At 43.9% G+C, this 21,231-nt stretch overlaps 2 protein-coding genes across 6 annotated transcripts in view; one reads left to right on the forward strand and one right to left on the reverse strand.

The window, feature by feature from the left end:
• The window catches only part of FAM83G (family with sequence similarity 83 member G), a 59,636-nt gene extending 50,703 nt beyond the window's left edge, over window positions 1-8,933 (forward strand). The window contains exons 5-6 of one of the 2 annotated variants that reach the window (XM_027874787.1): window positions 1,010-2,486; window positions 8,313-8,933. In XM_027874787.1, the coding sequence (XP_027730588.1) occupies window positions 1,010-2,486; window positions 8,313-8,720 (1,885 nt within the window). In that variant the 3' untranslated portion in view covers window positions 8,721-8,933. The remainder of the gene's footprint in view (window positions 1-1,009; window positions 2,487-8,312) is intronic. The other variant, XM_027874788.1, reaches the window with a different exon arrangement.
• SLC5A10 (solute carrier family 5 member 10) overlaps window positions 1-21,231 on the reverse strand; it is a 175,193-nt gene that overhangs the window by 100,714 nt on the left and 53,248 nt on the right. For 3 of the 4 annotated variants that reach the window (XM_027874792.1, XM_027874789.1, XM_027874790.1), the window contains exons 6-9: window positions 16,307-16,412; window positions 15,410-15,490; window positions 8,910-9,115; window positions 2,942-3,077 (exon numbers count right to left, since the gene is read on the reverse strand). In XM_027874792.1, the coding sequence (XP_027730593.1) occupies window positions 2,942-3,077; window positions 8,910-9,115; window positions 15,410-15,490; window positions 16,307-16,412 (529 nt within the window). The remainder of the gene's footprint in view (window positions 1-2,941; window positions 3,078-8,909; window positions 9,116-15,409; window positions 15,491-16,306; window positions 16,413-21,231) is intronic. The other variant, XM_027874791.1, reaches the window with a different exon arrangement.

The raw sequence follows: 21,231 nt of genomic DNA on the forward strand, positions 1-21,231 counted from the left end.
CTGCCACTGATCTCGCTTTCCCCATGGGAAGTACATAAGCAATGTGGTTCAGAGGGTTTTAGTCCTGACTCTGCCACAAAGTAGATTTTTGATGAACTAGCAAGTCCCACCTCCTCCCTGGACCTCTTTTCCTTTCTTTTAAATGAGGGGGTTTTAGTACAGGTCATGATGGATTTGGAGTGAAAGGACTTGGGCCCTGTGTGATGTTAGTCAACTGCTTCCCTCTCTCTTGGCCTCAGTTTTCTCATCTATAAGATGGCATTGATTAGGCTATTTTTGCTGTTCACTGTATGTTCCCGCTACACTGGCCTATTTGCTATTTGTTGCACAGTCTTCATGCTGTTTGTCACACTCGGTTTTCTGATTCCTAATATTTGTCCTGACTGTCCACTATGGCGGCGCTACTCTCACTCTTACCTTTAACTCCCAGCTTCCCTGGCTTCCTTTAAATTCAACTCTGTCTTGGGCTTCTCCCTTTCTTATCCCATGCCCTTCCATGCTAATACCTTCCCCTGAGATGACCTTCCATATGCACTGTATACCTCTTGTATGTATGTAGTTATCTGCATGTTGTCACTTGTGTTAGAACATGAGGTCTTTCAGGGCAGGGGCCATGTTTTTTTTACCTTTCTTTGTATCTCCAGGACTTAGCAGAGTGTCTGGCACATAGTAAGCACTTAGTAATGCTTGTTGACTCATTGGACTAGGTGACCTCTAAGGGTCCTATTCTAATGGTGTAGGATCTCAATACCAAAATAAATTTAAACCGTATCCTTTATTCTTCCCCTAATATTAACTTATTTTCCTTGAAAAGGGAACTATTTGCAGGAGGGTAACCCTTCTAATAGAGATTTTTCTTACCATCTCCAAGACCTTGGACTATTTACTGACAAAGAGGTCTCCTGGCACATAGAGAAGGTAGTGAGAGGCAAAATAAAAGAAAGGTACAGTGCCTAGTCATTTAGATATATCTCCATGCAGATAACTAACTGTTTCCTTTCCATTCTAGCTTCACATGGTCAGCAGCCAGGACAGACCGGAATGTGATCTCTGTCCTCTCAGGCCAAGTAGTAGAGATGTTTGACAAACAGTTCCAAGAGCTGTACCTCATGTCTCAAAGTGTCAGCCTTAAAACGGTCCCCATGGAGAAGGAGCCTGAGCCTGAACCTATCATCCTGCCCACGGTCATCCCATTGGCTCCGTCGGGCACCGTAGCCAAGAAACTCATAAACCCTAAGTATGCTCTGGTGAAGGCCAAGAGTGCAGATGAGATTGCCAAGGCCTCTTCTGAGAAGCAGGAGAGCGGGCTGGGCAAGAAATTTGATGGCAAGGGGAAGGTATTGGTGGGGAACCAGCTGGCAGAACGGCCTAGTGACTTCCTAGAGCAGCCCCTACCCATCCACCCAGGACTGCTGAACATGGAGCGTGCCAACATGTTTGACTACCTGCCCACATGGGTAGAGCCAGACCCTGAGCCTGGCAGTGACATACTGGGCTACATTAACATCATTGACCCTAATGTGTGGAATCCACAGCCCAGCCAGATGAACCGAATCAAGATCTGTGACTCTTCCTCCCAGGCTGCTGCCCAGTACAAGCTGCTACAAAGGCGACAGAGCCAGGAGGTAGTTGGCCCTGTAGTTGCCTCATCTCCTGACCCTCCTGCAGCTGTGGAAGAGACAAAGGACCCGCCTGCCTCGCCCCAAGAAGAGCTCAGCCCAAAAGATGTTCCTACCATGATAGGCAAAGACAGGGACCAGGGAGTCTTTGCCACCTTGGCTGAGAACTGCCATCTCCAGGATGGACATGACCAAGAGGACACAGAGATCAAACCCCCAGTCCCTAAGCCCAGGACAGTCCATGTCACAGACTTTCTCACCAAGGGCAACTCATATGATGGTGGCTTAGGCTGCCAGCCTGGGGGACCCAAGGAAGAGGAGTCAGTCCAGCAAGAAGGGCCATCAAATGGTACCACCTACAGACCTCATGAGAACTCTGGGCACCACAAGCTTCTCCGGCATCTGTCCATGTCCCAGGAGGGCCAGGACCCACCCTCTCCAGGGACCCCCAATGGGCTCAATATAGAAGAGGATGAGGATGATGACGATGACTATGTGACCATCAGTGACCAGGACAGTTTCTCAGGTGGCTCCACCAACAGCCGCCACCGACAGTCCACAGCATCCTCTGTGTCAGACGAGTACTTTGAGGTGAGGGACAACTTCGCCCAACTCCGGAGGCGCCACTCAGAGCACGTCCTCAATGGGGCTGGTCATATACAACCGCTATACAGAAAACTGAGTGAGCCCCACGTGAGCCGGGGAACATTCATGAGTCCCCTGAGGAACCCCCAGTGGCTGCAGAGCTCAGGGGTAGAGGATGAGTATGGCAGGAAGAGAAACAACGGCAAAGAGGAAATTAAACATGTGTTGGGAAGGGGTCCCCAGCGTGACAGCAACAAGGCTTGTGCTAGCCCTGCAACCCAGGTAGGATGGTGTCTTCAGGTGCATGAGGAGAAGGCCCTTTTTTCAAAGTTCTCAGCTTAGAATCCATCTGCCAGTTTCCTCAGACCTTTCCTTCCTCACATCCCCAAGGGAGAGCTGGTCTGGGGAGTTCATATGTTCCTCAAATGTTTAAGGGACATCTCATTTAAAGCTGCCTCATCTTAAAGAGAACCATTTAAAAGGGGCTGTTTTGGCTTCCCACCTATCTTTATCATTCCTTCTGATTTCTTTCTTCACCTCCATTAGAGAAGTAAAAATACTGAGGCTGAGAAGGGAAGTGGCACACCCACAATCACACAGTTAAACCACCTGCAGAGTCTATTGTCCTACCCACGTCCAAGGTCTTCCGCTTCCATACCTTCACCCCGTGTCTCCAGTCTGGTACTAGTCACCACCACCTAGCAGGGCAGAGTTGCAGTAGGAAAAGGGAGCCATACCTGGGTATAGTGCCCGACTAATCATGCCTGGCATAATGATGAGGCCCATGGGCAGCATCTTTAGGTAACTGGCAAGGATGGAGCCTGCTCTGGCATGGTTCAGGTTCCTGGCAGAAAGGGACCTCTGTACTATGACCTGGGAAAAAAAAATAGAGGAGAAAAGGATGTTGCCAGATATAGACTGACCCGGAGGACTTAGCCCTTGTGGAAGACTCACCCAGACAGAGGAAGAAAAATGTGGAGCTCCATCCTAAGAATCAGAAGTCTGCTCCCTCTAGCCCCACCCCCTCCTCCTCACACTAACATCACAGATATTGTCCTTGAGCTTCCAAAAGCCCACTGCAGCCTTCAGTGGATTGGCCACGGGGTGACTTTTCCTGCACCCACAGAGGCCTCAGCATGCATAAGAGTGAGCACAGTGCCATCACTTCTGTGTTCAGAATAAATGGTGCTCTGGGGCCTGCCATCTCTGGCAGCCCTGGGGGGAACCTCCTAGGGAAGGACACAAACAGGCCACAACTTTTACATATAAATGGATGTTTTCTATCAAAGCAGCCCCTTAGGGAAGCTGCACTTGTCCAAATGTTGCTGCCAGGAAATAGTGGAAACTTGTCTTTGTGAACAGCCTTCAGGGCTTCACAACAGAAACCCAGTCTTGTGACTTCATGGTCATGCCTCATTTTTATTATTATTATTTTTTTTACCTCAGATAACAGATACCCATCGTAGTCTCTCGCCTTGGTCTCTAAAAGACTTAGCTGAGTCCCCAAATCAGATGTACCCTCAGAGATTTAGTCCCCGGGAAGAATGCTCCCATTAATAGCTTCCCCCAGACTGGTTTTCAGGTACTTTCTGAGCAAAGGCTGCGTATTAGAATAAGAGAAAAACCTCTTCAGTAGCCTGTGGTGAAGGATGATGCTCATTTGGTTGTAAAATTCCTGTTCTGTTTGTTAAACAATCAGTTCCTTTACTTTAACTGTGAAGTCTAATATTCTTTAAGTCTTTACACCCGTGCTCTTAGCTCACCAAAATAGGAGGTTTGGAATAACAAGCTCTCAGGTCAAATCATCTTCTGGGATCAGAGAACTTCATCTTTTTGATGAGCAACACTGAAAGAGCATCATTTGTCAGCCCCTTTGGGTTTTCCTAGCCATTGGCTAATTTAGTAATTATCCTTCTTTGGGCTCAGTTCTTTGGGTCCAGTATTCAAGGAGAACTCTCTAGCCACCTACTCCACCACCAGCCTACTCCTTCAACTAGGGTATTAACACATTTCTCCTCAAGAGCACTGGTCCCAAAGATCAGGGGCCCAGCCCAGTAACCTTAAATCATCTCAGAAACAGAAATTTCAGAGGATGAGTTTGGGTTGGCTAGTACCCTAGAGAAATCGAGGGAAACTAAAGGAGAAGAAACTCACCAAAAATGCTACCCTGGGCCTATGGGAAATGACAGTATTCCAAGTTGCTAGGGAGGTGAGCCTCTGTCAGATTCAGGTTTCAATTTACCAGTGAGGAAGGACACAGTCTCAGGTGGTTGTGACTATGTTTGCTGAGAGTATATCAGAAGTGTGTGTATGTAAGGAAACAAGTGGGAAGTGATGGCTAATTTCTAAGAAAGCCGTTCTCAAACTTTTAGGGCTCTGGACTCCTTTACACTCATAAATTATTAAGGATTTCAAAGAGTTTAATCTTTGTGGGTTGTGCCTATTTTCATATTAGACATTAACTGATAATTATTTAAAATCATTAATCATTTAATAATAAGCTTGTTACATGTTAACATAAATAATATTTTATGAAAAATAACTATTTTCCAAGACAAACATGTTTAGGTAAAAGAGTGGTATTGTTTTATATGTTTTTGCAAATCCCCTTCATGTCTGGCTTAATAGAAGACAAGTGGATTCTCATTTCCACTTTTGCATTCAGTCTGTTGCAGTCTGTCATTTTGATTGAAGTTTATGAAGGAAATCTGGCCTCAGATATATCATAGAAAAGGGGGGGAGTATTTTAGTAGGCGGATAATGTCTTAATATTATTATGAGAATAATTTTGCTTCATGGTTCCCCCCCCCCCACCCCGCAAAAGGATTTGGCAACTCCTTAGGTTCCCGAGACTATATTATGAAAATCACTGGTCTAAGGCGATGTGATGTAGTAGAAAGAATAGAACTTGGGAGTCACAGGCCTCAGTTTAAATCCCTAAAATGCTACTTATTAACTGTGTAGCTTTGGCTTCATCCCTCTGAGCCTCAGTGTCCTTGTCAATAAAATGGAGATGATAATAAGGGCTAACATTTACAAAGCACTTTTAAGGTTTGCAAAGTGCTTTCCACATAGGATCTCATTTGATCCTCACAACAACCCTGCATGGTAGGTGTTGTTATTATCCCCACTTTATTTTTATTTTTAATTTTTTGCTTTTTGGTGAGGCAATCGGGATTAAGTGACTTGCCCAGGGTCACACTATTATCCCCATTTTATAGATGAGGACCTTGAGGATGGGAAAAGTTAAGTGACTTGCCCAGGGACACCTGGCAATTAAGTATCTGAGGTAGGAGTTGAACTCTGACTCCCAAGTCGTCATCCATTATGTGTTATTGCTTTCTAATGTGATCTGCCCTGCTTACCTCAGAGTTGCAGTGAGAGATTTTAAAAAACATCTGTCAAAGTACTACCTCAACAGTGTGGTATAGTGGAAAGAGCACTGAATTTGGAGTCAGGAGGCCAGGGTTCAAGCTGCAGCTTGACCCCTTTGCCTTTCTGAACCCCAGGTGTCTTGTCTGTAAAAGACAAGTATGTAGGTTGGTAGGTAGTGCATGATCCTTGAGTTATAGAGCAAGGGACCTTCCCCCATTTTATAGATGAGGAAATCAAGACCCGGAGAGGTTAATTGACTTACCCACCATCACACATACCCTGAGAAGATAGTAATATGTCACAGAGGATTCAAATTCAGACCTATGTGATTGCAGTTCAGTGCCCTTTATACTGTCACACACAGGTCAGTGAGATAAAGTTACTTGTAAACTGCCAAGAGTTATATAAATGTAAGCAGTTACTATTATTACCCCAAGGGGCTAAGGTCAGGTGGAGATCCAGATGTCAGAAAACACACAGGAAATGTCAACACACCTTCTGTTTTGTGATTGTTTCTAGCCTGGTTGACTAGGAAAAATTAGAATGTTTGGAACATTAGGCATTTGCCCAAGTGTTTGAATGTACACATCTCATCCAAGTGTTTGCTCTCCTCCTCTCCCTGCCTCCCAGGCTACCAACGCCTCTTTGCCGCTACCTTGGCTTATGTCTCTGTTAGCCAAACTGTTGGCATGGTGTTCAATAACATCAGGTGGTATGGAAGTTTATAGCCTTTGGGTTATACCTGTGCTAGGAAGTACTCAGTCCTTCTGAACCCTGGGGAGGGAGGCTGGCCTCTAACAAGGAGGATCTTAGAGAAAGAAGAGCTGGTGAAAATTGCATAGGCCTGGACCATGAGGTTCAGCTTAGCTAGAGTGCATACAGAATACATACTAGACCCAAGTTCTAGTCCTGGCCTTTGTCCAACTCACTTTGTGACCTTGGGCAAGCCAGCTCCCATCTTGATGGCTGCATGTCCTTACCTGTACAATGGGGAGGTCGGACTGGATCAGGGTTTATTAACTTGGGAACTGTAAACTTTTTAAAAAAAAATTTGATGACTACATTTCAATATCATTGGTTTCCTTTGTAATCCTTTGTATTTTATTTTTTGCATTTAAAAATATTGTTCCAAGAAGGAGTACATAGGTTTTACCAGATTTCTGCCAAGACATAAAAGAGCTTAAGAATCCCAGGACTAGATGATCCTGCCCAGCTCTGGGATTCTGGGATTCTCTCAATCTCTGAATCTATGATTAACCTGAGACCAATATTCTTTCACCTTTGACACCTCATTCTTACTCTAGGCCTTCAATTCTGAAGTCCAAGGTTGGGAGGAATAAGTGAGCTGCCCTAGTCCCAGCCAGATGGAGTCAGTCATTCTGGGCCCCATACGCCTTCAGATTTGCAGAGGACTAGAACTGGTACCAGTGGGTGGGCCTTTCTGTCTCCGAACTAGTCCTCCCTTGTGCTGGCCAGGTAGTCAACCCTGAAGGAATGCTGACTCATTTGGCCTCCATGGGAAAATCACCTGAATGACATTAAACTTAGGGAGACCAGATTGAGGCCAAGGATCTTAAGGCACATGACAAAATGAGGCATGTTGTGAAATGAGTCCAGTGACCTCTAGGAAAAGTTTGAATCAGACTAGTAACCCCCACACATCAACTGCTCGTGCCACCATTTTCTCATTTCATAGACCTCACGTTGGCCAGGAGAACCACTTTCCCCTCCTGGTCCATCTCCTATCCACCTAGATTAATCTCTACCCTACCTTGGAAACTGATTTTTTTTTTTTTTTTTTTGCAGTCAGTGCTGCTGCCAGATCTAGTCATTGTTACCCTCACACATTCAGGAAAAACTGATCAAAAGTAGCCAAATGTGAAAATTGGAGACAGAAAGTATTAGAGCCTGAAGGGACTTTAACATTCATTTCATCTTCATCTTATCACATTTTCTTCATCTTATCACATCATATTCATCTTATCACATCATCTTCATCACATTCATCTAATTTTACTTATTGGGAAACTGAGGCCCAAAGAGGGAAAGTGACTTGCCCAAAGTCACACAGCTACTTAGTAGCAGAGCTGAAAATATAATCTGGATCTCCTTCCTCCCAATCACCCCAACCCCCATTTTACAGCCACAAGAAACTGAGACAGCTGGAGGTTAAGTTGCCTGAGGCCACAGAGCTGAGATTCAAATCCATAAAATCAAGGGCTCTTAAGCAGGGTCCATCAACTTAAAAAAAAGTTTTTAATAACTGCATTTCAGCTTACTTAGCTTCCTTTTTAAACTTATGCATTAAAAAACATTATTCTGAGAAGGGGTCCATAGGCTTCACCAAACTCCTGGCCAGAGTCCATGACACAAAAAATATTAAGAATTCTAGCCTTGAATAGAAACAAAAGGCCCAGTCACTTTTCCTTAATAGTAAAAATAACAATACACTTAAAGTTTACAAAACACTTTCCTCAAGATGACACTTTGAGAGTGGTGGTAGTGCCTCCATTTTACAGATAAGGAAACTGAGACTCCAATAGGTTTTGTGACTTGCCCAGGGTCACATAGCTCTTAAGCATGAGAGGTAAAACGTGAACTCTGATCTTCTGACTCCAAAGCCAGTGCTTTTCCACTCATCACAAAGTCTTTTAGGTTGAAGGGAGTTTTCTTGCCTTCCCTGAATTTTCTTATAAACTTTCTCTCTTGTCCCTACTCTCTACCCCTGCCCAGGGCCAACAGTTCCACCGTTATGGGGATAAGAGACCTGCCCCTGGGACCAGGGACAAAGGCAGCTTCCAGCAGTCAGCAAAGAACCCAGAGCTTCCCAAATACCGACGGGACGGCATCCGTGCAGCTGATGGCCTCCAGCACCCCGCCAAAAAGTCCGGGCCAGCAACAGTGGGCTCACGCTATTGGCAGACCAAAGGTGGACCCCCAGACGGCAGGAACCTGAGGACTGCTAGAACCCCGGGCAGCCCAGCTGAGAGTGGGAGCCGGGAGGAGCTGTCAACCCCATTTGGTATCCCCCTTTCCAAACTATCACAGAACAAAATCCTCAGGAATAGGGCAGGTGGGGGCCCGTGGGCTTCTGCTGATTTCCGACGGAGGGCCCCGGGACCCACAAGCCACAAGGATTAAAAGCAAGCCCACTCTTCCTCACCTTGCTCAGCCCAGAGCTGCTTGCTCCTTTCCTTGGAGTTCTTGAGACTAGACTCTGATAATGCAAGTATTCTTAAACCATGCTGCTTGGACCTCAGATGGGGGAACTGCATTTGTTGTACATATGACATAAGGGGCAGGAGGAGGGAATATGATGTTTACATTTACCTGGTCGGTGCACCAATACCAAGTGGCCATGATGGTCAGACCGAAGGTCATACCAGTCCATGGGAGGTCTGCAGTGTGGGCATCTCGGAACATGTGCATGGCGTCAGCCCGGGGCAGGTGGCATGTTGTGTTAGGGATTGTCTTGTTTGGCACTGCATGTAAGTAAGCTGTCTCCAACTGGCTATAACCCCCGATTTGGTCAAAAGCTGAAAGGGAAAATGGGAAATTGGGGAGGGGGGAGCAAGGGAAAAGAAGAAGCAATGGAGGGAGAGATTGGCCGGTTGGACTGGCCAGTGACTCCCCTCCCTCCTGCAACTGACTTTCTGGTGCAACAATTTTTAAGATTTTCTTACAACTTCACCTTTTCCAAACATATGTCTGGAAAGGAGTGGGGAGCGAAAAAAAAAAAGATCTAATTATATGATTGTATTTTATTTTTATTTAAAGATAACAAAATTATTAAAAGATAATTTTGCACATTGGAACTACTAGATTCCTGTTACCCTGGAGGGATCTTGCTGGACTTGTTACCCCAACAATCTCAGAGTGAAGATTTCTTTACTCAGTTTTGTGCTGTAAAAAAGCAAAACTTGTGTTTTTGTTCAAAACCAAGGATCCCATGGTGAGGTCTAAAGTATTAAACTTCTGTGTCCAATAGTACCATGCTGGGATCGTTGCTTGTTGTGGGGCCTCTGGCTTTGCTTTGTACTTAGAGAATTAGCTAGATGGTAATCTCCCTTTTAGAGAAGAGTTCTATCCCTTCATTTTACACGTGAGAAGACTGAAGCTAATCAGGGAAACAGTTTTCCTTTTTTTAAGATGGTGTAGAGGACCAAGAGTCAGGAGACCTTGGTTCTAATCCTGCTCTACTTACTAGCTAGTTGTCTAACTTTGGATGAGTCAGTTAGCTAGCATTTATTAAGGACCTACTATGTGCCAGGCACTGGGCTAAGCACTGGGAATATAAAGAAAGGCAATACCACAACAAAATCATGAGGTAAATAAGTCATTTCACTTTTCCAAGGCCTTGATTTCCCTCATGTAAAATGAAGATTTGGGGCTAATCTCTAAAATCTTCTAGCCATTAGACTTAGACTATTAGTCTATGATTCTGTCTCCTGATTCGCTGTTCAATGCTATTTCTAGCATATACAATGTCTACTCAATCATCTTCTAATGGCCAATGCTAAGACTTTTCCCTTAGGGAGACGATTTGTCCTACACCTTACTTAAGTGATCATGATTACCTCTTTTACATAGGCCTCTATTGAAACCCCTTGTCCCATGGCTGCCTGCCCCCCCATTCATTCCACTCTTCAGTCCTTGAATATGTGGGACTGCCTTGACATCCCTTGAAACAGTGTGGGAAAATATATCTTAGGCTCACCTGCCAGAAACCTGAATGCAGAACTAATAATCTAGTTGCTACCACAGAAAGAAAGGAAAGTGACCCCTTGATTTATTCTGTCTTCATCCTAACCCTCCAAATTGCCTGGATCTGTCCTATCTGCCCTGCAATGGAGAAAGGAGGGAGACCAACATTTCTGGGGCCTGCCCTGACTCCAGGGAACAGATGATTTTCCCTTTGGAGGGGTAAGGGAATGGGGGATAATCAGAGGAAATATTGATTACTGTTGGCCAATTGCTTTCCCCTACATTCTTCAGAAAAACTGGGCCTAATCTCTATGATTACCTATTCAGACAGGAACAAGTCCAGAGTCACCCCCCCCCGAGTTGGGCCTCAGCTTTGAGGGGACAATAGCAAAGATGGCACCAAGTGGCAGAATTATCCCCTTTCTCTGACCCTATCTCAGTGCCTAGGACCAAAGTACTCATTGCTGAAGGGATAAAATATCTTCATGGTAGTCAGGCAGTCAAACTGAGGCAAGAGACAAGCCCATGGGCCTGGGTAAGGGCCAGGGAGGAGGGACCAAGGCCAAACTGGCTGCAGGCTAGGAAACTCTCCCTAGAAATAGTTCCCAACAAGTAGGTTGTTTCACATAGCTCTAACTTCCTCCTCCCCCAATTCCTACACTCCTCAATCTTTACACATTCATCCCTGACTGAAAAAGAGGGCAAGGAAGCAGAACTCAATGGTCCTTGGAAGTTTAGGCAACTCCCTATGACCTCCAACTTGAAGACCGCTTTTCATATATTTCCTTTTTTAAACAAGGATATGGGTAATTTATCCCTTCAAATGAGCAATGCCTCTCCCCCTTCAAAGCAGTATGTTAAATATGTATTTCAATGCCGCTGCTTAGGATGGAGGCTCATAGGGGGAAGGGACCTTAGAGTCAGCTGTTCCAAACCCTCACTTTACCCATAAGGAGACTGAATCCCAGAAGAGCGAAGTGATTTGACCAAGATCTCTCAGGCTATATAGTGAAGTAGCTGAGTTAACATTGAAACCTGGGTCTTTTGACCCCAAATGCAGTACTCTTCCTTTTGCCATTTTGCAGACATCTTTGGGAGTTTGCTTCAGAGCCAGGTATGTCTGAGCCAGAGGAGACCAGTTTTCAAGTCTCTCATAAATTTTTGTGTTTCCTACCCCAAATAGGATCCCTAGACACTCCCCCAAGTAACTTTTGGCCCTTTTGAAGAATCAGATCTTCCCTCCAAGAGCAAAGATTTGCAGCCATAATGAGTATTTCAAAGAATGAGCTTCAGGCTCTGGTAGTCATTACAGGGCTGACCATAGAATACAGTTTAAAACTGTCATAGATTTGGGGCATTATCTGGTTGTAGGATCATAGATGAGAACTGGGGACCTTAGACATTAACTTGGTCAATACCTTCGATTTACAGACAAGAACAGAAGTTCCCTGCCCATTGTCCTATATGTAATAAGTAGCTGAGCCAGGATTTGAAAAAAGAACCTCTGACTCTCCCTCCAACTTGCTATTCTTAATGATATTATTATTATTTCTGTGAGTGTCACTCAGTGTCCTGTGTTTAAAACTTGGATGCTATCTTTTATCCTTACTTCTCCCTTGAAACACTCCCAATCACTCCCATTGATTCTACCTCAGAAATGTTTCTTTTTTCTCCCTCCTCCCTCCCCCATTTCCCCTGCTACAAGCTTAGACTATCATCATTAACACCCTCCTGAAAGGTAACCTAATAGCTGTTCCCAAATCCACTCACTTCATCACCTCCGACCAACTACACTACCATCAGACATCTTTTCTTACCTAGAAATCTGATCCCACTGCTCCTCTGCTCAAAACCCTTCAAAACTCCCTGTTATGTACTATAGAGGTTCTGAGTCCATTGCTTGGCCCTCTACAATCTGGCACCACCTTGTTTTTCCAGCCTTGTCATACTGTGTGCTCTACACTTTAGCCAAACTTGACATCCCTCCATCCACTCCACACTTTCTTGCCCCCATGAATTGCTAACACCGTTCCCTATATCTGAAATGCTTTTCTTCCTAACCCCAACACATCTTCCAGAAATCACTTCCTCTCAAGCCTGTAGGCTCAGTGTGAATCAGTAATGTGAAGAAGCAGATTGAAAAGGGAATGTGATCACAGTCTGCGCTGCTGCTCCACATAAGAGAAAATAATATTATCACTGTATTCTACAGGGGTCATACCACACTATGGCCAATTCTAGATCCATTTTAGGAGGTATGCTGAAAACCTGGAGTGCATCTAGAGGACAGCAGAAAATTAGAAATGATGCCGTGCAAAGTTCAGTTGAAGAGACTACAGGTTTGACCTTCCTTTTACAGATAAGGAGACAAAAGCCGTAGATGTGATGTGACTTGCCCAAGGTCATAGAATCATAGAGTTTCCTATTGAAAGGGATGTCAGCAGCCAACTAGTTCTGCCCTTGCTTGAATAAAAAACAATATACCCAACTTTGAGCTTTTGCTTGAAAAGGAACTCACTGCCTCTCAAGGCAGGCCATTCTACTTCTGGATAATTCACATTGGTAGGAAGGTTTTTTCCCTAATACCTAGCCTAAATTTGCTTCAGGTACTGCCACTCATTGCGACTGCTTCTGCTCTCTGGAGCCAAACTGTACAGGCCAAATTCTCTCGTGGGACAGCCCTTCAATTACTTGAAGACAGTTGTCATGTCGTTTGCTCCAAGCTTTCTCTTCTTCACACTAGAGATCTCCGGTTCCTTCAACCTGTCTTCAAATGACATGGACTCCAGGTTCTTTCAGCATCCTGGTTACCTTGACAGCTAGAAATCTGAGCTAAGGGCATCTGATGCTTAAGCCAGGGCTGCATGAGCATCCTGCTGTCATGGTTAAGTTCTAACATGTTTGCTAAGGAGGCAGCTAGATGGCTCAGTGGATAGAGTGTTGGGTCTGGAGTCAGGAAAACCTGAGTTCGAATCTGGCCTCAGACACTAGCTGTGTGTCTGTGGGCAAGTCACTTACCTCTATTTGCCTTAATCCACTGGAGAAGTAAGTGGCCAACCACGCCAGTATGTTTGCCAAGAAAATCCCATGGACAGCATTGGCATGCTATGGCCCACAGGGTCATGAAGAGTTGAATAGGACTAAACAACACTGTTTGCTAAAGAATCAGCACCGTTACTTTATCACTCCACCCATGCGTCCTCAGAATTTCAAACTTAGAGGCTCAGCTGGGGCGTTACACCCCCATCTCCCCTCCTTAGCTCCATGCCTGCCTTCCTGAAAAATGCATATGAATGACTCTCTGCATTTGGTTAAGGGCCAGAAAATCTTTTGGAAAGTTCATCTGTCTAAAGGCATAACCACAGCCTTACCTACATTCAGAATTTCACCTCTCACCCTATCTGGCATAATAAGAGTTTCATCCCAAAGCTTATTGTCCGAAAGACGCTAAACAAATGACCCTTGAGTCTGATTTTCCATTCACCCTCTATAAATCGACTCCCAGAGTTTGAGTCTCCTTGAAAAACATCTATCTGTAATATGTTTAGGCATGCATGTTTGGGTAGACAGCTCCTACTGGCAGTCTGTTAGGCACTCCCTAGTGGGAAGATAGGTGATCAAGCATAGAGAAGGTTAGAGGTCAGGAGTGAGGCACCATTCCCCTGCCCCCCCCCCCCCCCCCAAATAAGGCAGGTTGAGACTTAGAAATCAGCTAGTAGTCTTGGAATCTAAATGAATGTCCACTAGAGCTCAGGGTATCCCTGTCAATAAGATTCTACCTCCAAAGTCATTTGGTTAGTGCTGCAACAATGGACCGTGGGAACCATGGGAATTGACCTTTCCCGGGATAAGCAGGATAAGCAAGTAGCCAGTCAGGACAGTTGTCCAGCTACTAAATAGAAGTAAGTTTATTTTCTGAAAATTGAACCTCAGTTTTCTAACCTGAGAAGACTGCCCTCCCCTCACCCAGTTTTTCCCGATGAATAGTAACTTACATTTATATAGCACTTACAAGTTTACAAAGCATTTTCTTCATTACAATCTTGTGAGTTATATAGTACAGTATAGATTTATTGTCACGCATTTCACAGGTAAGGAAACTGGCTCAGAGAAGTTAAGCCACTTGCCCAAGGTTACACAGCTAGGAAGCATTAGAGACCCTTCAGACCTGGACCTCCTGACTTTTCAACTGTGCTACAATTCGGTAACGGTGGTACAGATTCCTTCTGTTCCGGCTGCTACTGCCTTAAGGGAGATACTATTTAATTTAAATAACAGAGACTTGTGGTTTGAGGTTTCTCCATTGGGTTGAAGCAAGTGAGGGTGAGTGGGCCAGCCGTTCTCTCCAGGGAAAGAACATTCACGATCGTGCTACATACAGCCCTGTTCTCAGAGGCACGTGGAGCCAACCATCCCTGTACTTCTTAGATTGATTAAACAGATATCTTGTTCCTCTCCCTGAGATCTCTGTTGTCTGTAGCCTAAGCCAGGATGAATTTCACCCTGTCCAAACCATCCCCCCTTATCTCTACCTCTTTTTCTCATGTGAAGTGTTATTGTCGCTGGAGAATTTATTTTTGTTATTTTAAACAGAGGAGAGTCTCTGGTTGTCTTCTGGCCTTAAATGCACTATTTAAAATCCACCTTTGGCAGCATCTCATTGCAAAACATTGAGCTACCAGCCAGTGTTTCTTGAATCAACTCTGATAGCCAGAGGCTGAGCTTGAGCTGAGAAAACTAACTGGCCAGGGAAGGGGAAACATGGGAAAAGACTTTGAGAGCCCGTCAGCGTCAGCGTCTTCTGCTGAATTGCTCCTGAACTCATCTCTGCAGGCCTTTGTTCTCCCAACCAACCCCCCACAATTCTGCAGATTCGAATGTTCTGGGCCATTTTCAAGAACCAGGGGCCATTCTTGCAGGGCATGACTCCCCTCCTCACCTGTTACCCTGTATTTATGATTCCAGTGTCCCACGCCTGGTATTTAAAAATGCAGAAAAGTTGTACAAGCAAAACCTAAATCCAATAAAAGACTTCAAGTTGGAATGGGTCCCACCCTGGGCTTGTGTGTGTGATTGCTGAGCATGGGAACAAACAGCTCAAGATGGGGTCGGGGTCAACTCCTTACCTTTGATTGTCAGGATGATTGCCCCGACTATCATGATCAGTGTTTGCAGTGCATCGGTGTAGATGACAGCAGCCAGGCCACCTACGGGAAAAGGGGTAACAGCACTCAGGACTGGGCCCTCAGCCTGACTGCGCAGATGAGACTCAGGCCAACACAGGGCAGTTATTACGAATCAATGAATGGAACGGTGAGCCAGGTGGCTAGATACTCTGGAGGAAGCAAGGGAAGCCTGTGTATCACCCACATTCCCTCTCCCAAGGTGGAGTAATCCATGTTGTCATGATTCTCCTCAGCTTGGCATCCACTGCCTTCCATGCTCTGACCTAACTCTAAACTCCTCAGAGCTTTGTTTTCTGGTCTCTGCCCCTCACTTCTTTCCCTGGCCCCCAACTCCAATCATTCTCTGCACATGCCCTCTACTTTTCCTTCTTTGTACCTTTGCTCATGCTGCTCTGCTCTCACACTGCTAAAAACCTCATGACAAGCCTGTGAGCAGAGTATTACTGTTATTATTTTCCTCTTTTTACAGACGAGGAAACTGAGTAAGTTTCCATGATCATGCAGCTATAAGCTGTCAGAGGTGGCCACGATTCAGAACCAATTGTTCCTGACTCCAAGTCCAATACTGTCAGAAATATATTGCACCTTTTGTATGGGAGCACTATATTTCTCTCAGACAGGGTTGGAGGTATATGTAAACCTACATGCAAAGGGTAGGAACCAAGTCAGGAGTTATGTTTTCTCTGTATCATCCTCCTCTTTGTGCTGGCGAGTGGGGTGGGGAGAGGGAAGGGAGTGCCTAGAGCAGTGGGAGCTTTAGGTTGGATGAGGGTCCCTGGCATGGAAAAAAAGGTTGCATTGCAGCAGATCCACAATTTATTTCATTCCATCCCTTACCTGCAACAGTGTAAAGTGCCGTGATCACCAACGTTATGCCAGTAGACAGAAAAAAATTCCAGCCCAGACAGATGTGCACAAAGAGGGCCCCTGCATACAAGTCAATCTGGAAGGACAACCAGGTTAATGGTCAATCAATTTGCATTTATTAAATATCTGCTATGTGCTAGGCAATATGCTATGTTCTAAGGATTAAAAAAAAATCATTCAATGAGCTCTCAAGGAGTTTACTGGCTAGTGGAGAGACAACATACAAAACAACTATGTATAAATAAGATAAATACAGGATAAATTGGGGATAATGTCAAAGGGAGGGTGTTAAGACACTCCGGGGTCATTTAACTACAGCAGAACTACACTGGTCATGTTCTAGGCTCAGAGCTCAGAAGGCAAACTGAGTTAAAGAGGTATGAATTCTGGGGCTACCTATCCACACTCACAGTGGGGTAAAAAGTCTAGACTAAATTATATAATTTTTAAAATAAAAAGTAATAATAATAATAGCTAACATTTATATAACACTCTAAGTTTTGCAAAGCACTTTAATTCATCCTAAAACCCTGTAATGTAGGTGCTATTATTATTCCCATTTTATGGAATAGGAACCTGAGGCTTCATGAAAGGTTAAGTGACTTGCCCAGGGCCGCAAAACTAGTAAGTTTCTGAAGCAGGATTTGAACTCAGGTCCTGATTTCACATCCAGGACTCCATTGGTTGGGGCTATCTATTTACCCCTAATAAATGTTTATTACTTTCAAGTGTCACAGGGGAATAAACATGAGACCAGGAGAAAAGAAACCGGGCAACGTATTTATTGTTATCCTCAGATGATGAATCTACAAACATTTATTAAGTGTCTATGAAATGTCAAGCGCTGACTTGCCCTGGGGGAGTTTACATTCTATTCTAGGAAGGTTACTTCCCTTCTCTTGGCCTCAGTTTCCTCATCTGTAAAATGAAGGATTTGGACTAGATGATCTCTAAGGATCTTCCCAGATTTAATATTCTGATGATTCACTTGGTTCACTCTGGGACAGAGCTTCCACTGCCTGGCTCCTTCAGGAAGCTCTGAGAGGCAGCATGGTATAGAAGAGAGAGGACTGGATTTAGGTGGTCACAGAATCCTAGAACCTGAGTCAAGGGAACATCTGAGGTCATTATAGCCCAACCTGTGCATCTACAAGAATTCCTTCTGTTGTTGTTCAGTTGTTTTCAGTTGTGTCTGACTCTATGACCCCATTTGGGGTTTTCTTGGTAAAGATACTGGAGTGGTTTGCCATTTCCTTCTATAGTTCATTTTACAGATGAGGAAACTGAAGCAAACAGGGTTAAGTGACTTGTCTAGGGTCACACAGCTGGTAAGTATCTGAGGCAAGATTTGAACTCATGAAGGTAAGTCTTCCTGACTCCAGGCTGGGTGCTCTATCCACTACACCAGTTAGTTGCCCAGGAATCCTTTCTACAACACACCTAACATGTGGTCATCTAGCTTCTGCTTAAAGACCTCTAATAAGAGGGAGCCTAGTCCCTCCTGAGACTGCCCATTTCATTTTGGACAGCCCTCATTATAAGGATGCTTTTTCTTATATCAAGCCTAAATCTACTTCTCTGAAACTTGCATTCATTACTATTCATAATACACCATTACCGGTTCCTAACTTCTGCCCTCCAGGGCTAAGTGGGCCAAGACCAATCCTCTTCATATGATCATAGATTTAAAGGTAGAAGGGACCTTAGAGTCTGTTTATTTTACAGTTGAAAAAACTAAGGCCCAGAGAGATTAAATGACTTGGCCAAGATCACACAAGTGACCATTGACAGAATCAAGATCCAAATCTAGATTCTCTCATTCCAGCTCCAGCCCTCTTTCCACTGTACAATGTTGCCACACAATACTTGAAGCTGTTTATTGTATTCTCCTCCCCAGGTGGCAGCTCAGAACCAGCTACCAAGAGTGATTGTTAAATTTTCAGTGTGAGCATTTACATTATGGAAATCAGTAGAGGCTACAAATCAAAATTTAATTTATTATTTTATTGATTGTCTAGACTTAAAGTGATATAGAAAAATACTAATAATTCAGATTAAACTTAAGAATGTGTCCTGTGTACACTTTTTCCCAAAGATTTACCAGCACACTCCTACCCCCAATCAAGTCTTTTCTTCTCTAGACTAAACATTCCCAGTTTCTTCAACTGATTCTTATATACCATGACCTGAAAGCATTTTACCATCTTGGTTGCTTTTCTCTGAACATTTTCCAACTCATCAATGCTCTTCCTAAAATGTGATATCCAGAATACTCCATAGTAAAAGATTACTGCAGATGGTAACCGTGGTCATGAAGTTAAAAGACACTTGCTCCTTGGAGGACAGCTATGGCAAATCCGGACAGCATACTAAAAAGCAGAGACTGCTGACAAAAGTCTGTATAGTCAAAGCTATTGTCAGGATCTCCATGCCAAGACCACCCCTCTCTTTTCATTCTTCTCTTTTTACTATTAGGAGACCACCCTGTTTTCCAGAGCTAAGGTCCAGCAAGCAAGCTGTGCCCTGAGCTTGGCATAACAACAAGCCTTTGTGCTCACCCTCTGGATGAACTCTGCTGTAGCTAAATCACAGAATTGGTTCACACCAGCCCCAAGTGGTCCCTGAGCTTGGACAAGCACCTACAGGAACCATGTTCCAGTCATGAAGCCCTACTATGAATCAAACTTGCCTCATTGTTTCTGTTACCCCTCATTGCCACAGCTACTTCTCACTGCTCGGTTCTTTGTCTAGCCACTACTATATGTATCAAGGCTTAGCCTTGCTGCTTTGGGATCTCCTTTAGGAGAAGACCCCAACATTCATATCTAGTTTCCCTCCTCCAACAGAATAAAGAAAGATTTTTGCGCATAACCTCTGTGAGCTCTTTGGTTTTATTTTATTCTGTTTTATTTTTCAGAGTTGACAGTTGGTATAAAAATTTTGCTATAACCTCTGTGGCTCTTTGGTCAGAGTTGACAGTTGGTGTAATAACTTCTATGGCTCTTTGGTTTATTTTATTTTACTTTTCAGAGTTAACAATTGTATAATTTCTGTGGCTCTTTGGTCTTTATTTTCAGTCTGACACTATGGTTTTTCCAATAGTAATGTGTGGCTGTGAGAGTTGGACTACAAGGAAAGCTGAATGTCACAGAATTCGATGCTTTTGAATTGTGGTGCTGGAGAAGACTTTTGAGAGTCTTTTGGACAGCAAGGAGGTCAAATCATTCAATACTTACAGAAATTAATTCAGGCTATTCACTGGAAGGTCAAATACTGAAACTGAAGCTTAAATCCTTTGGTCACATAATGAGAAGACAGTACTCATTAGAAAAGCCCCTGATGTTAGGAAAGATTAAAGGCAAAAGGAAAAGAGGATGGCAGAGGATACGATGGATAGATACTGTCATGGAAATGACAAATATGAACTTGGACAAACTTCAAGACATGGTGAAGGATAAAAGGGCCTGGCATGCTATGGTTCATTGGGTCAAAAAGAGTCAGACATGAGTGAACAACAAACAGCACTCCAGGTATAGGTTGACCAGGAAAGAGTACATTGGGATTATCACCTCTCTTATCCTGGTCACTACATTGGTATTCATATATATAATATATATATATGTTATATATATATATTATATATATATATATTGGCTGCTACATTATACTATTGACAAATGGGTCTATAGTCTGCCAAGACCTCTGAGTCTTTTGAAGACCAACTGTTGTCTAGCCATAAGTCTCCCATCCTGTACTTATGAAGTCTGTTAGACACAGACACAAATCCCAACTTCAACATTCATTATCTATGTGACCATTAGAAAAACACTTCACTTCTCTGATCCTCAGTTTCCTCATCTGTAAAATGATCATAATAGTATGCTACCTATCTCGCCAAATTGTTAAGGGAAAAGTGCTTTATAAACATTAAAGCAGTATAAGAATGTGAACTATAAGTAAACTTTGTCAAAATTAGACACTTTTCCTCAGTGTCATAAAGTTGTCCAGATACAAAGCCACCTATAGACATTCAACCTTCTGATACCTTCTGAAGGCCTTCTCTTCCCTTAACAATAGTCAAGCTGCTCAAGAAATTCCCCTTCTGGGGATAGCTAGCTAGATGGATAGAGCACTGGCCCTGGATTCAGGAAGACCTGAGTTCAAATCTGGCCTCAGACACTTCACACTTACTAGCTGTGTGACCCTGGGCAAGTCACTTTACCCCATTGCCTCAAAAAATAAATAAATAAATAAATAAATTCCCCTTTTCTGGATAGAAGGTTGGATCTCCAAACACTTGAACTTGGGGTTACTCACAAGGCAATCCTGAGCCTGATACTATTCAGGAAATCCTTCTTCCCTAAGGATGGCTAGATTTCTGGATTTTATTGCCTAGGAAATCACCCCTCCTTTATCTAGGAGGAAGGGAGGTTAGTACCATTATCTAGGAACTCCACTCTCATGTCAAGTAGGCAAACACATTTTTTTCCTTTTCCGTGGTCTCTTCTAAGCGACCATTAATGCTTCCTGGGAAGGAGGAAGATAAACTCCCACCATCACCACCTGCTACTACAGGAAAAAGTTGACTCCTCACAGCAGCCTTTTTGAGGTGTGGTTTGGTAATTTAAGTCCCCAAGTTTGTTTGTTTTTAAAGGATTTATCCAGAATAAAAGTGGAAATGGAAGGGAAAAGGCCAAGGGCAATGTCAGCTCCCTTTTACAGACCGGCACAAAGGTCTGGTTCTTTCCACAAAAGCCTATTCTCTCAAGAGTCCAAGCCAAACAATTCATCTTGGGGTCAGCCCATATCAGTTAAACCCATTCTCCAGGAGTCACCAAGAGGCAGTTGCAAAACAAATGATCCACTTTGGGGCAGTCCCAGTCTCTGAAATCTAA

Source organism: Vombatus ursinus, unplaced genomic scaffold (genome assembly GCF_900497805.2).
Source record: "Vombatus ursinus unplaced genomic scaffold, bare-nosed wombat genome assembly UNPS02014807.1, whole genome shotgun sequence".
Taxonomy (NCBI): Eukaryota; Metazoa; Chordata; class Mammalia; order Diprotodontia; family Vombatidae; genus Vombatus; species Vombatus ursinus.